Source organism: Natrix helvetica (assembly GCF_964273705.1).
Source record: "Natrix helvetica genome assembly, chromosome: 3".
NCBI lineage: Eukaryota > Metazoa > Chordata > Lepidosauria > Squamata > Natricidae > Natrix > Natrix helvetica.
The window spans coordinates 129,156,240-129,172,111 of record NC_138549.1 but is presented as its reverse complement, the minus strand read 5'-3'; the positions used below and the strand labels follow the sequence as shown (position 1 = coordinate 129,172,111).

Here is a 15,872-nt window from a genome sequence, read left to right as displayed (position 1 = left end):
ACATAACTTGATAGCCTCATAATTACACCCCAACTATAACACCTGTATCATCTTATAGTCCATGATTTATTTATTTATTTATAGTTTCTGAAGATTAATAGGCAGGAAAGGCAAATTCCAATTCTGGAAAATGTCTGAAATGTCAAAACAATATATGTATAAGTTACCATGTTGGAAAGTTACTGTAATAAGGGGCAAGATTCTTTGCTAAACTCTCAGCGTTTCATATCAAAATAAACAATTTCTCTAACATTTTTGGAAAAAAAATCTGAATATATGTGGGTGGAGTTATTTTAGATTAACTTTTTTTTTGAAACTATGGTGAGGTTGCAGTAAAATGGAATAACTCTTAATTTGTATAGGTTGAAGAAAGTATAGCTATTGAAATGGTGTTTGAGGGAGCATTAGGTATCAAATTGGTACTCTCGTCAATGTGCTATTAATGTTGGGCTTGTTATTATAGCACCAGCCTAGAGGTGAGCTTGCTGGCAAAACCTAAGAATCTGAATAAACATGAGGCCAGTGAGCCATGATCGATTATCCCCTTCCATTCTTGAAGTGCTTGTATCTTTTTTTCTCTCCCCCAAACAGAAGGAAATTTTTTCCTACATTCTTAGGTACTGGAAATGCACATGCAGGCACATATGAAGTATTTCATTCTAGGTATGAAGAACTGCACACCACCACTTCACATTTTATAACTTTTTAAAGGCAGCAAGCCTACCTTGAAAAAATAGGTGTCCCATATTCATGGTGTAGTAACAGTAGCTGAATGATCTTAGTGGTCTTAGCTAGTAGGGCCAAAGTCAATATTTTTAAAAGTGGGGCATGAGCAGGCTTTCTAATGGAGCTACTGTAAATGTTCTCCTTGAAATTGAAAGCCAGAACTTGGCAAAATAGCACAAGCTATTATAATTATGTTTAAGATATTCTTAATTGAATGAGTTGCTGCCCTCATGCTGCCAGCCAATACATAAGATAACAAGATATATAATGGCATAGATATGTAATACTTCCCAAGCACATCAAAATCCAAAACTAAGGTAGGATTTCTATCAACTTCCCTTTAAGCTCTCAGTTTAGTGAGGTATTAGAAGATTATTAGAAACAAGGGAATAATCGTTTGCTACTTTGTAATATGAACTATCAGTTTTGGTCATGAGGAATTCTACTTGGATTGCCCTATGGGTATCTTATGAATTCTAGTTTTTAATAACAGAAAACAAAAGATGCTCCCAGAGAAAGAACGGGAATGGAAAATGTGTATCTGGAAAACCCCTAAACATGGCCAATAGACTAGAATAGGTCAATTTGCATTCCAATACCAAAAAAGGGAGACTTAACAAAGAGTGCATACTATCATACAATATCATTAATTTCACATGCTAACAAAATAGTGCTTAGAATCATTTGTTGTAGATTTGAGCCCTACACTGAAAAAGATGTTCAAGCTGGTTTTAGAAAAGACCAAGGAACATTATTGCTGATTCATGCTGCAGAATTGAGAAAGCCAAAGAATACCAAAAAGAAGTTACAATGTGCTTCATAGAAAATCTTTGATGGTGTTGGTCACAGCAAGTTGTAGTAAGTGCTAAGAAAAATGGGACCCTCACAACATCTTATTCTCATGAGAAACTTATGGAAAGATCAGGAAGCCACAATACAGCCAGAATATAGTGGAACAGACTGGCTCCAGGTTGACAACTAAATGCAACAAGGCTGTATGTATTCCCTTCTTTTTTTCAACCTATAAGCTAAATATATATTAAGCAGCTAGATAGGAAGAAGATTAACATTCAAAACTGGCATAAGAACATCAATAATCAGTGCTATGCTGATAATAATAGCCAAGATGCAAAGGATTTGCAAGCCCTAGTAATAAAAGTCAAGGAGAACAGTGAAAAATGAGACTACAATAAAATATAAACAAATGCAATCAAATACAATAAATAGACCAGTTAGTCTTATAATTGACAACGAAGATAACAAAGTGGTGGATAATTTCTGCTTTTTAAGATCAACCATCAAAATAAAAAACAGTTCAGAAATATGTCACAGACTAGCACTTTGCAGAGCATTCATAGCAGATTTGAAAAGATATTCAATGCTTGATATGCCTGTATCTACAATGATCAAAATCATGCAAGCCATGGTATTATCTATGATTCTATATGGAAGTAAAAGTTGGACTTTGAAGAAGCAAGCGAGGAAAAGTATTGACGCTTTTGAGCTTTGATGTGGGAAAAGATGCCTGATTATATTGTAGACAGCCAGGAAAACAAATCAATGTATCATCAAACAAATCAATTAATCCAGGCTCAAACTGTCCTACTTCAGACATATTATGTTAACACCCAGGTCTCTGAAGAAGGCTCTAATACTGGGAAAGGTGGAAGGAAAGAGAAAAAGAAAATGAAGAGAGCAAGGTGTACTGTTGGAAAAGCTGAAGGACCAGGATAGGACAAGTTCCTCCTGGAGAAAAGTGTTGCCAGTAGGAGTTGATAATGGCCAGATGGCACATAATCTTCATCATCTGTAGAATGCATGTTTCATGTTAATGGTGGGTAATTTTCTAGTGACAAGAAGCTGCATAGGGGAAAGGATGAAAGTGCAGAAGGGATGTGTTCAAAGTTCAAACTTCTACTTTTTCCTCGATCTTTCTCTTCATAAAATTTTCTGCATATAATTTAGAGAATTATATTTTAAAAATCTTGTCTAGGGTTGACCCTACATTTTCCATTGCTTCACATTTAAAAATGATGGGCAACACCACACTGAGCTTTGGCTATTATTAGGTAATTATGATTGTTCTGAGGGCCAAACCGTCCTTGGAAATGTAGTTATGAATATATAATAGGACCTTATCCTAAATAGAAATGTGGAACATTAAGCCTTCAGTTCCTTTATTACATGTAAGTTTTGATAAGGGAAAAGACAAAGGAAGCTTCTTTGTACAGTAAAACCTCGATTTAATGGACTTAACAAATTTAAATTTGCATCCAAACAACTCTCCAAAGCAGGAGATTAAGTCCATTGTATCTAAAGTAGTCTGCTAAATTCACTTACATTTATAACTACTGTCAGCATTCTATCAATTTATTCCCATTACTTAACATATAATTATGAAATATTATAAACTGTCATAAATTGATTCAAATAATGTACATTCAGATTTAACAAACATCCATGGGTAAAGGACACCCCTGCCTTGCCAAATGATTTGCTACATCAAGGTTTTGCTGTAGTTGGAAAATTTCCATTCAGAAAAAAATTCAGCAGTATATTCTGCTGAATTCAGGAAAGCAGGATGGTGTTTTAGAAAAGTATAGCAGTATTTCAAGACTGATAATGGGAATCTCCCCTTCCTTATTATTTATGCCAAAAACAACTAAGCAGATAAATCCATTGCTAGCAAAATTAAATTTCTGAAGAACAATCTGAAAAATTAATACTGTCATTTGGCAAAATTAAGCTCAAGTTAAAGTGTTAATTATTGTTTTTAACTACCATGTCAACTCAATTATGTTCACCTCCAAATTGGGTTGAGGAACTTTGGACAAATGATACCAGTATCTCCTGACAAGGGGGAGTAAGAGTTTCTTCTTCAAATGTCTTTATGATCCATTTCCAAAGCGTTCCTTACTGCCATAAAACTCCCACTATTGAGAAACCATAAGACAATGCAATAACCAATGAGCTGTTTTTGAGTCTGAATGCATAAATAATGTACCTCTTCAAGAAGCACAAATGAATGGTCACAGGAAATGCAAAATAAAAGCCAAAGTACAAGGCAAATTATTATTACTTTTTGGTTTCACCAGTGAGCCATCAATATCCCACTTTCAGCAAACTAGATTTGTTTTGTTCATCAAAAGTCTGTGCAGTGTGAGATATCTGACAGTTTCTATTGGCTTGTCTCCTCCAGCCAGATGCCTTGAGAAAAAGTTTATTGGGACAATATTGCCCCTCAATAAGTTCCATTTGAACATTAAATACCGGACTCCTTGGCACGATACTGGCTGCAGTTGGGAATGATACAGAACATGCTCATCCTTTGAGACATCTTCTCTTGGAAGATATGCATTTATTCTCATTTGTCTTTTGTTTCTTGTACTTTAAAAAAAGATCGAGTTTTAAGTGTCATTACTTTTGCACATGGCTTTGTAAGGCAGAAAAATCTACTGAATACAGTAATATGAAAGACACATCCAGTTTCCAGAAATCACCTCTTGTTTTGTCAGTTTTAAAAAAATCTGATTGATCAAAGACTCAGGTCTTGTATGAAATGTTATACATTCTTTAAAAAAGAAAGAAAAAAGTATATTTTCTTCTCAAGTTCTCTTCCACTAAGTACTGTCTATAATTAGATAGTTGTGGTAGAAATTTGTAGTCCAAATGGTGAACTGTGGATTTGCTAGATTACGAAAAATCTTATGTAATAACTTTCCATTTTAGTGGTTAATATCAGAGCTCTGAGGAGCCAATCAGGGCAAGCATTATTAATGCATGAGTTAGGGCAACCATTGTATGAAGCACTGGATGACCTGAAGAATTTTCCACCATCATACTTGTGCCTGCAAAAAAAAAAGTAGTTGTGCAGATTTATTTCTTCTTTTAAAAAAAACCAACAATCCCCTTTTCTAACAAACAGGAGATTTATCAAATGTGTTATTGAATTCATATTTTGCATTTTCTAGTAGATGTATTAAATTCATAAACTAGTTATATTTATCTCAAATATTAGCTGAAAACTGCAACCCCATAATTCTTCTCCATCTTAAATTTTAATCTAAAGAGAGAGAGAAAAATCAACCCTACCATTATTTAGATCCAAGGAACAATAAATTCTAAATTCTTGCTACATAACCAGATGTTCATACGATAGTTTCACTATCTAATTTCTCTGAATGTATAATAATTTCAACACTTTTTCTACCAACCATGATACTTTTGAGTTGCAGTCATGTACAGTAAATTGGATCATGTCCAGAAATGAAAGTGTGAAAATTGTGCTATTATTGATTCTTTAATATGGAAGGGAATAAAACTGGGATTGGTCACCCCTGAAATGTTTTTTTTTCTAAATCATTTGTTCTTAGTTTTCCTAATATCACACCACGTAGGAAATTAAGGAAAATAGAATCAAGAAGGGGAAAATGAATGTGCATGCCCTGGAAGACAACAATTTGAGTTTTTAGAGATCTGGTGAAATGCTGACTCTACTGGAAAAACAAAACAATGCAAGCAGTTCAAGATTTTGTTTCTTTTCTGAAAAGAGTACGCAAATGTTCTAAATAAATGAATAAAATACAAAATTGTATTCAGGAAAGGGCAGACGCACCACTGTTCCTCAGAATGTGTACATCTGCTGGATCACCATCTCCACCTGGGCCTGTTGTCCTAATTTGCACCAGTGCATGAGTTGAATCTTCTTGTATTGGGATCACAATCCAATTATTATTGGCTATGTATAGAACAGGAGCTGAGTGTGTATCAGGACGATACAGCATCTGTGGATGAAAGCACTTTGAGTTTACTGTTGGCCTCTCCTATGTTTTCAATTTCCTCCCCTCCTTCTTTACTATCCAGAAAATCTGCACATATTCTTCAATGAAATATACCCATCTTCATCCTATGCAAATTTAAGAGGACTTACAATATATAACCTTAGGTCTACAGACAGTAGCCTGCAGGTTGAAAACACACTCTAAGGAACTGCCAACAAACACAGAACCAAGACTTGGGTTGCAGGACCTGATTTTCAGTGATTAATGCAGTAATCCCACCATTCCATGAATTTTTGTAATGCCACCATGTGCACTGATTTGTTATACTGCTCTTTAAAAATTAAGAATCACTCACTCATGGGGGAAATGCTACAGATTATAAATACCTTGTAGCCAGTGACAACAGATTCATCTGCTTTGGCAATCACAGGATCCCACTTAATGCTTACACTAGAGCTGGAAAATGTCCAGGTAATGTTGCCAGGCAGCATTTTTGGTGCTAGAAAATGTAAAAAGTAGATATTTAAAGAAAGTGAACAGAAGGCAAACTGTAGCCTGAATACCACAGCCAACCTCTTCATCTCTCTAAAAACTATTAATATTTTATTTTAGTGACTCATAGATGCACCAAGTTTCTTTTCCTGATTCATTTGAAAAATGGAAGAATTTAAACATCTCCATTGTATTGTATTTATTCCTAGATACTTCACAAATGAGAATGGCTCAGTGGCTAAGACGCTGAGTTTGTCGATCAGAAAGGTCGGAAGTTTGGTGGTTCGAATCCCTAGCGCTGCGTAACTGAGTGAGATCCCATTACTTGTCCCAGTTTCTGCCAACCTAGCAGTTCAAAAGCATGTAAAAATGCAAGTAGAAAAATAGGAACCACCTTTGGTGGGAAGGTAACAGTGTTCCATGCACCTTCGGCATTTAGTCATGTTGGCCACATGACCACGGAGACATCTTCGGACAGCGCTAGCTCTTCGGCTTTGAAATGGAGGTGAGCACCGCCCCATAGAGTCAGGCACAACTAGCACATATGTGTGAGTGGAACCTTTACCTTTACCTATAAATTGTGATCTTTCACATTAAAAACAGCCACTGCTATACCACGTCCTTTTCCTTTGGAAATGTCAAAAAGTCTAAATCCCAGATATTTACTGAGACTTTTGTAAGCTGCAAAAAATGTGGTGGGCAAACTGCAGTTGGCTTGGGCTGCCACACATTCTATTTTATCAATCTTTTCTCAGAAGGCAAAAAGACATATTTCCTTTAGGCCAATAAAAACAATGGCTGCACAAATCGTGATTTTGACATTTCTGCCTGGCATGCATTGCCCTCTCTTTGAATAGATTCATCTTCATCTTGACATCCTTCCCTGAAGATATTCTTGCCATGTGTTTCTGGTTCCAAATGCTCCCTTGTTTTACATTTACAAGGGAAGGACCCTGATATTGTTTGCATCCTCTAAGAGGCACTCAAAAGTAGCCCCACCAACATGAAACAACAGAGAAATAATATATATTAAAAACGGATCTCCACTGCAGAATGATAGGTATAGAAAATAATACCCATGAATATTACATGCAGGCGAATTACATGAAAAACAGAGGAGTAATGGCTACTTAATCAAATGTTCACTTACGTGGCTTTTTTGTCCAGAAACTCGTGGGGGAGCTTGCTGGCCCAGTTCCTGCCCCATTATATGCTCTGACTGACACATGGTAATTTGTATTGGGATGGAGGTCAATCACATGTGCCAGGTTGACAAGACCTGCTGTTCTTACTCTGTCAGCAGCTTCTTCTTTGTCACCATGTTTCCAGTATCGGATCTGAAGATAGTAACATACATTTCTGTACAGAGGAAGGTTCAGTTGATCCTAAGCAACAATCTGGGCTTCTTAGGCATTGAATAAATTCTATCGATTTAGCGTTACATAAATATAAACTGAATAGCCCATGTTACCATTCCATAAGAACAGCCTGTGTCATTTTATAAGACAATTTGCTGATTTAGTGAAGTGGCTTCAACATGAGTTGAGACTTCAAAGCAAATGATCTGTTTCTTATTCTTATAGGTAATATTTTACAAGGTTCTGCCTTGTTCTAGTTTCAGTCCCATCTCTTACCTCATAACCCAAGAGGACTCCATTCATATCATGATGTTCCACAGAATTCCAAGAAACATCCATTTCTGTGGCCATTACTGCCTTGACTGTAATGTTAGACGGAGCCACTCTTGGTTCTGTCAAAGTAAAACAATTCAATAGAAAAAAATTCCTTTACATGTATGGCATATCTAATCCAGCTTTAAAGATGAAGATCAGAAGCCAGACTCTGGACCAAAATGTAAAAGACCAAGCAGTAAACATCTTATCAAAAATGCTACTGATTAACTTCATTAATGTGCTTTTAGGAGAAATAGAAGAAAATTAAACTGATTCTAAGCTAGAATCTATAGGAAAAAATGATAGCTGACTATATATTATTACTTCGAATTTTACTTTTATAACTATTAGAGGAAATTCATATACTTTCCCAGACTCTTTAGTTCATGGTGTCTAGGAAACTGTCAGATAGTGGTATATTTGGAAATCAAGAACTTCTGCTACAGATCTTTTTAAATCTTTTTAATCCCAGTTTACCTTCTTCTGCAGAATGCACAATAGATACGAGGCTTTCTGGCCCTTCTCCCTTCCTGTTGAAGGCCTTGATCTTCACTTCAAATGGTGTATAGGGAGCAATGCTCTCATTGCGGAAAACATAATGTAGGGATTCTGCATGAGGCACAGTTGCAATCTTCCAGGACTGGGTACCTTCTTTCCGGAAATAAAGCCTATATCCAAAGTCATCTCCATTTTGGTATTCTCGTTGCATCGGCTGAGATGAAAGTTGTGACATGAAAAAAGGAGAGGGTAGGTTGGCAAGAAAACGATCAGTGATCAAAACAGAAATGCTGAAAAATACTTATGCAGTTAAGATTTTATAATGCCATTATATTACAGGTTAATGTATGCAATAATAATACAAAACATCCAAATTATCAAAAAAAAAAAAAAAAACAACAACAACACAACAACATAGCAGGTAAAAATCTGTACCCAGTAACAGTATGTGAAATTATGTTTCATGTAGATACAGCATATACTGTACATATCTATTCCTCTGCTCATTGTATGAATTCACTACTACAATATTCTCAACATATCTCTCTCAATCTAGATAGACTCCACTGTACTATTTTCTGAGATAATCTATTCCACTGTTGAATCACTCTCTATACTGAGAATTGGTTTTTTACAATATCCAACTATTTTACTTTCTTGTAATTTAAATACTTCTTTTTTCTTGTCCAGTCTTCTGGGACAGCTCTGAAAGAATTTGCTCTGTCCTTTCATGACAACTTTCAGATTCTTGAAGACTGCTATCATGTGTCCTTCCAGTCTTCCCTTTTCCTTGTTAAGTATATTCAGTACTTCAAGTCATGCCTCAAATAACGGAGCATTCTTCCAGACCCTTAATAAACTGGGTTTTTGTCTTCTTGACATGTTTATCGTTGTCCTCTCTAAAATTTGATGATCAAAACTGGCTCCCTTATTTTAAGTATGGTCTCACCAATGTCAGTCATGGAGGAATTATTTTATTTATTTATATTTCATGTTTCTAGACCTCCCACCTCCCATAGGAATTATTCTCTAGGTACAGTATTGACATTGTCGTTATATTGCAGCTCCTTCACATTGTTGCCTCACATTCAATTTTGAATCCACCAAGACAATTTTAGCATGTTCTCCTACCCAGTTTGATCTGCCACATCCTACATTTTAATGGAATTTAATGTATCCATGTATTTTAATACAATTTCTATAAATATTTTACAGGTGGTTGAAAGCCTATTGTGCACAGTAGCTTTAAGGTAATATTCAATATCCATTAAACAATGTTTGCATTTTTATATAGTCATTCATGCAAAGTTTATAAAGAAAATGTTGGCACACAAAAAATGATTTCTCCATGACTACTCAAGAAAATACAGGAAAAGTAACACCAGGTAATATTCACAACATTCATGTATTTTGAATAGCTGCTTTACTTCCATGTTCCTAAACATTCCTGTTAAACAGAAATTGTACTACATTAATTATGAAAATGTACGCTTGTGTGGCCAACTTACTGTCCAATTGATAATGAGTTCCCCTGGCGCTCCTCCTCCTCCACTAAGTCCTGATGGTGCAACAGTAGGGGCTGTTGTGTTCCCAGTAAAAAAGACAGTATACAAGTCGAATTAGGGGGGGAAAGCCAAATAACAGTGAAAATTGATAGTAATTGATAGTCATGATTTTAGAAAGCATTTCAATTGTTCAGATCTGTGGTTGGAACTTTCTGTATTCAAAATATCTGTCCTATTACCGAACCATTTCCTCTTCCTTTCACTCTACCAAGTGAAAGATAAAATAAAATAAATGAGATTTGGAATGGCTGGTCTTTTGCTTTATGACTTGTTTAACATGATTATTATTTTTTGAATATTTAAAGAAGAGATTCTCAAACTACAGATTGGGAACTCCTGGGGCTCATGAGCAATTTAGATGAAGGTCCCCTCTTTTTAATGACACCCAATGCATGGCATTTACGCTTAGACTTCTCAACTTTCTTAAGCTTAATGCAATAATTATTTAACGAGTGGGATCACACAAAGTGTGATTCATAATTTTAAGCTGTTGTGGAGTCACAATTTCTGAACCACTCTTTTAAAGGCAAGGAAGCTAAAATACCATGCAATAAAAAAGATTTTATCTAATATGCATTTTTCGAAAAGAGAATTTTAGTCCCCAGAAAGTATGAAAACAATACAAATTACGATAATAAACCTTAACACAAGCTGGCTGCCGAATCCAAGGAAGAAGAAGATAATGCATCTCGGCTATTACCTTGCTATGAGAATGCTAATAACATTATGCAGCTGATCCCAAATTTCATTATTTTATGTTTTATATATACGCACCAGCTTCTTTGGTTCGAATTTTAGTAGATGGCCCACTGGGCTCTCCACTACCAAGGATGTTGCTAGCCTGGACACGGAATTCATAATCCATCCATGGTATAAGATTGACAACTTGGGCTGTTTCTGCATTGCCTTCGATATTTATGGGATCTATAACCCAAAAGCACAGAAACAGAATAAATAGAACAACCAGCACTAAAAGTGAGAAAAGGTTATCTCTATACTGAAACCTACTTAGTGCAGGCCACTGCCCTCAAGAAACTTACTGGTACGCATTTGCTTCCATTGTGGAAAGAGTGGGGTGCGGGCTTGGATGACATATTTAGCTATGGGGCTGTGGTTAGCAGAACCTTGACTCCAACTTAGCTGTACTGTGGTGTCCTTGATGTCTCTTACCACCAATCCCCCAGGAGGGCCTGGAGGACCTATGAAAAAGAAACGACAGAAATTGCATTTAAAAAGTCCAGCTCAAGAGATCCATAGGCTTGCTGGAGGAAGGACAAAATGTGGAGATCACTATTGCATTTTCTTTCCCTGCTATAATGGCAGTCCTACTCTGAATTCAAATGATAATGTTCAAATCGCCCTTTAACATACAATTTTCAAAGCTGCAACAACAACAAAAAGAGAGAACACAATACATGTTTTACTTTGGCCACAGTAGTTAGGTGCAGATTTCATAGAAAAATAAATAATCAGATGGAAAATAGCACCTATGGCTATTATGGAATATGATGGATTATATATTTAGTGTATGCCTTTGACCAGGGGTCTCCAACCTTGGCAACTTTAAGCCTGAAGGACTTCAACTCCCAGAATTCGCCAGGCTTAAAGTTGCCAAGGTTGGAGACCCATTTAGCCTTAGACTAAACAAATACAAACTGAACATCAACCATACCCACCAAAAATTGGAATAAATCTTAAAACCAGAGCATGTAACAATGTAAACTACAGCCATTGAAACAAGGATAAAAACAAGCTAAAAAGAAAAGAGAAACCAAACACCAAAATATGGAAACTGATAGCAAGAAAGAAGCATGAAACTGAACTGGAATGGGTAACATGGCAGGCATCTTTGATTTGCTACACAATGTAATGCCCTCCAAAGAAAACAGCCTAAGTTATAGTGCAGGAAAAAATGAGTATATCACAATTCTCTGCATGCACTAAATGTATGAAATAAAAAAGCAGGAAGATATATCATAGATTTATAAGTTATAAGCACAGACAATATGATTTTAACAGGAAAAAAGAGGACATAGGTTGTCACAATCCATCAATGTCCTCCCAATTGACAAAGGACAGTCATCACAAACACAGCACAAAGTATCCAAAAATCAAAATAAATACTCAATAACAGCAAAACAATCTTATAAACTTAAAGTCTATCAAAAGCCTAACATTAGTACACCAGTTTCACGTACATTTTATTTACCAGTGCTTCATAAATTTGAGGTAGAGCAAAACTATTTCAAAACTTATTATTCATATTGTAAGAAATAATCTCCACATGCCTCTTATTTTACTTTTGAATGCAATGTACATTTAAATGACTACGTTTACTTCAAGTGCTGTGCTGGTGTGCTCATAAGACTGAAGCCTTTAATACTAATTTATATTATATTGGGTGAATTTGTAAACATACAACAAAATATACTTCTATCTCTTGTATTGATGAACACAGAAATAAGAGGCAATTTCAAATCACAGAAGTCAGCTATCTCTCAGGTAGACAAAGCAGAAGCAATTAAAAATGGAAACCGTTATTTCAAGAAAAAGTAATCAAGAAAAAAAAATACCTCTTACAACTAGCATAGCTGATTCAGAGGCACTGTCCACCACTGTCTGGGCTGTGCAAGTATATCGGCCAGCATGTTTCAGTTGAGCATTCAAGACCACAAGATCTCCAATATTCTCTTTCTGTCCATGGGAGAAGCAAACCATTAGCAACGGTGTTAATAAAAAAGGAAGTTTGCAATGCATACATTTAAAAGGATGTTTTAAAAAGAGTGGATTATCTTGGAAATAGACATATCTTTGACAAAAAGACTTAAGACCATCATACCTTACACTGTATTTTCTGGGGGAAGCGGGGGAAGTAGCATAAAGTACTCACTCTACTAGCTCGTTTGTAATGGCCTTCAGACTTGCTGAAGTCAATTAAAATGTCATCCAGGGACCAAGTAAAAGTGAGGTCCATTGTTGGGTCATGGGCAGCATGGCATTGGAGAGTAATATCTTCACCTAAGTTGATGTCAGCACTGGATGGTGCAAGAGTGATTTTAGTAGCATCTGCAAAAAGATAAGCAAAATGATAATTCACAATGGAAAGCCATCTGTATGTATATGAAGATTTTTAAAAAACCTTGGGAACATGCATGGGAGCTGAGGTTTCTGATATCACCTTCTACTCTGAGAGGAGAAAAGGAATTTTAAAAATCCCATGACTCCTGCAAGGTCTTTTAGATTCCACAGGACTGTGTGGATAGTAAATTAATGACGTGTCTTCTTCCAGAGAAGAATTCTTATTGACAAAATGTACTACTACCTTTTCCATTGTTGTTATATTTGTCCCCATAGAAATAAAACATGTATCCTTACCACGGACTGACAGAATTCCTGTGCTGTTTGCTTTGCCCATGAAATTCTCAGCAAAGCAAGTGTATTTCCCTTCATCGGGCTTGCTAATATTTCGAATGATCAAGGTGCCATCGGGAGTAATAATTATGCTGCAACAGTAAACACATAGATATGTCAGTCACAGAAGCCTGGGTTAAAGAACTGGAGACAAAGCATCAAGACACAGATGAGTTTTGCCCTGTAGAATAAGGAAGGTGTCAAGAACAATATTCCTTATAAAATAGAACTTCGATGAAATGGATGGAGTCACTGGTGGTTTGCATTTTCTCATCAGTAAGACTGCAATACTATTGTGGTTAGAGTGTCATTATTAAGAGACAAAAAGAAAGTAAAGAAGATAACTAGATGATGGAATTAAATTAAATCCTGTAAAATACCCTCTGCTCACTGGCTTACTTTAAAGTGATCAGAAAGGATAGAACAAGTGTACATTTCAGTTACAGTGCTATATGAAGACTCTGGATACTCAAGTCCACCCAACCACAAAGCTGACTTTGCATATTCTTTGTCTTCTTGTCTTTCTGTCTCTATCTCTTTCTTTTTCTGTCTCTCTCTGTGTCTCTCTCTTGCTCTATCTCTTTATGTCTTTATCTCTCTGTCACAAATAGATGTGCACTCAGTCAGTTCAAATGGTCTGGCATAGCCTACCCCAAAAAGCCTTCAATATTCTATCCTATATTCTATTATGTTCTCAATTCTTTATTCTCTATTCTGTTCAGTTTTATTCTATTTTCTGTTCTATTCTATACTCAGATCAACTCTATATTCTATTATATTATAATTGAACATCTGGATATCACTGCACATTTAAATCAATTAATGGGCTTCAAGCAAAGCCACAACAGATTGTATGTCTTTGAACAATCATTCTTAACTGGAAGTAAGGCTAACAGAAGACAATTTCAAGGAAGCATGGATGGGATCAGACCAAACTTGCATTAAAATCAGCCCCACATTTAGACTAACTAATAGAGCTTGCATTAACTAGAATATTTATAAAGCTATTGACACTAAGCTAAAAATAAAAATGGGTTTCTCTTACCTGGAACTATTTCTCAGAAGTTCAGTGCCTTTGGTCCAAAGTATTAGAGCCTTTGGGGCAGCTCTGGGCTGACAGTGAATAATAATTTCTCCACCTCGAGCTGCTGGTATCAATTGTCTAACAGGGTTTAGTCGAAAATCTGGAGCAAAGGCTAAAGAGAAAATACAATTAATGAGCTTTTACAAAAAAAAAGTCACAAAGCAATCGTTTCTTGGTCATTAAAAATAATTTACATTAAGATGACCTAATGTACCATGCAAGAACAACCACTTTAAATGCATTGCCTCCAGTTAATTGAATAATTGTAAATATTATAATAGTGTAAAAATCAACCTGGTTAGCATGAAGATCCTGAAAAGCTGCCCAATTCTTCCCAAACTTTCTGCCTTTTGCAAGTGATTTTTAAACATGCTTTTCTATATAAAAATCTACAGCATCTATTAAGCAATTTAGGCTAAGTGCCAAGCCACTACTCTATCCAGCTTTTTAAGCAACTTGCAGTTTTCAAAACCACACTATCACAAAACCACACTATCACAAAACCACTGTTGACCAGGAATCTAATGTTTCTATTGACAGGTCTCGAGGAAGCATATGTGCTGATGTCACCATTGCCTCTGCACGTCTTCAAGGTCATGGAAAGTTCCTCAGGAAACACCTGAGGTGAGACACCCAATGTCCTTGGAGAACCTCCGAGGGAGGGAGCTGGCTATTTCTGTATTTCTTTATCTTATCTAGAGTGTGCCAACTTGTCTGGGTGGGGTGTGTCATTTCAGTCCTTCTAGCCACACCTGAAACCAGCAAAACTAAACAATACTATGTTCAATTCAGGACAACTTATTAGGGCTGGGAAAACTAACTTCCCAACCTTATTGATAAGCAATTCTCATTTAATTCTTGGAAAGCCAGAAATTACCTTGGACATACAATTCTGCACTTGCATAGATTTTGCCATGTTTGTTCTCTCCTATACACTGGTACATCCCTGAGTCTTCCACTGTTAACTTTGATATCTTTAAATTTCCACCATTCACTTCAATGCGATTCTGTTTAGACAAGGAAATGTCAAAAATAACATTATTATCAAAAATAATGTTATTAAAATTTTTGCATAGAACAATAAAAGAATGCAAACTATAAGAAAAAATAGAAAAATTGCAAGAAAGAAATGAAAAAGGCATAAAATTATCCCCAAAATGTTTCCCCAAAAGCAATTTCTCACCCTCATCATGGCAATGAAAAACAATTTCAGAATCTCTTTACCTTATTTTAGGTAACAAATATAAAACATTTTAATCCCATAAGCCATCTGTTAATAATGAGCAAATCAAATAAGTAATGCCATTCTTCAATCTAGTTATTAGCAAAAGATCCAAGCAAATATCTAAGATTTTAACATTAATGAACATATACAAACTCAAAATTCCATACCTCAACTTAAGTACAAAAACAAATCCCATATAAATATCCTCAATGTCCTAATGTAAATGGACTAAAAGAATACTTCACTTTAATGTGACAGAGACTCTTTCACCTTTACAAAAGAGAGGCTGGAAAACAGATTTCTAAATAGCAACTTATTTCATTCAAATATGCATTTCCTATCTCCACTGTAACCCATTAGCAAAGTCATATTTCAGAAATATAAAGAAATCCCAGTATTGTAATATAAACCAGAAAC

The 15,872-nt window shown here is 35.7% G+C and overlaps 1 protein-coding gene across 2 annotated transcripts in view; it reads right to left on the bottom strand.

The window, feature by feature from the left end:
* Window positions 1-260: 260 nt before the first annotated feature.
* Window positions 261-15,872, bottom strand: part of CNTN2 (contactin 2) — a 51,189-nt gene continuing 35,577 nt past the window's right edge. For both annotated transcript variants that reach the window (XM_081947841.1, XM_081947842.1), the window contains exons 10-23: window positions 15,108-15,237; window positions 14,192-14,342; window positions 13,111-13,238; window positions 12,626-12,801; window positions 12,309-12,429; window positions 10,776-10,934; window positions 10,510-10,659; window positions 9,679-9,749; window positions 8,150-8,384; window positions 7,634-7,749; window positions 7,150-7,336; window positions 5,894-6,006; window positions 5,342-5,510; window positions 261-4,574 (exon numbers count right to left, since the gene is read on the bottom strand). In XM_081947841.1, the coding sequence (XP_081803967.1) occupies window positions 4,465-4,574; window positions 5,342-5,510; window positions 5,894-6,006; window positions 7,150-7,336; window positions 7,634-7,749; window positions 8,150-8,384; window positions 9,679-9,749; window positions 10,510-10,659; window positions 10,776-10,934; window positions 12,309-12,429; window positions 12,626-12,801; window positions 13,111-13,238; window positions 14,192-14,342; window positions 15,108-15,237 (2,016 nt within the window). In that variant the 3' untranslated portion in view covers window positions 261-4,464. The remainder of the gene's footprint in view (window positions 4,575-5,341; window positions 5,511-5,893; window positions 6,007-7,149; window positions 7,337-7,633; window positions 7,750-8,149; window positions 8,385-9,678; window positions 9,750-10,509; window positions 10,660-10,775; window positions 10,935-12,308; window positions 12,430-12,625; window positions 12,802-13,110; window positions 13,239-14,191; window positions 14,343-15,107; window positions 15,238-15,872) is intronic.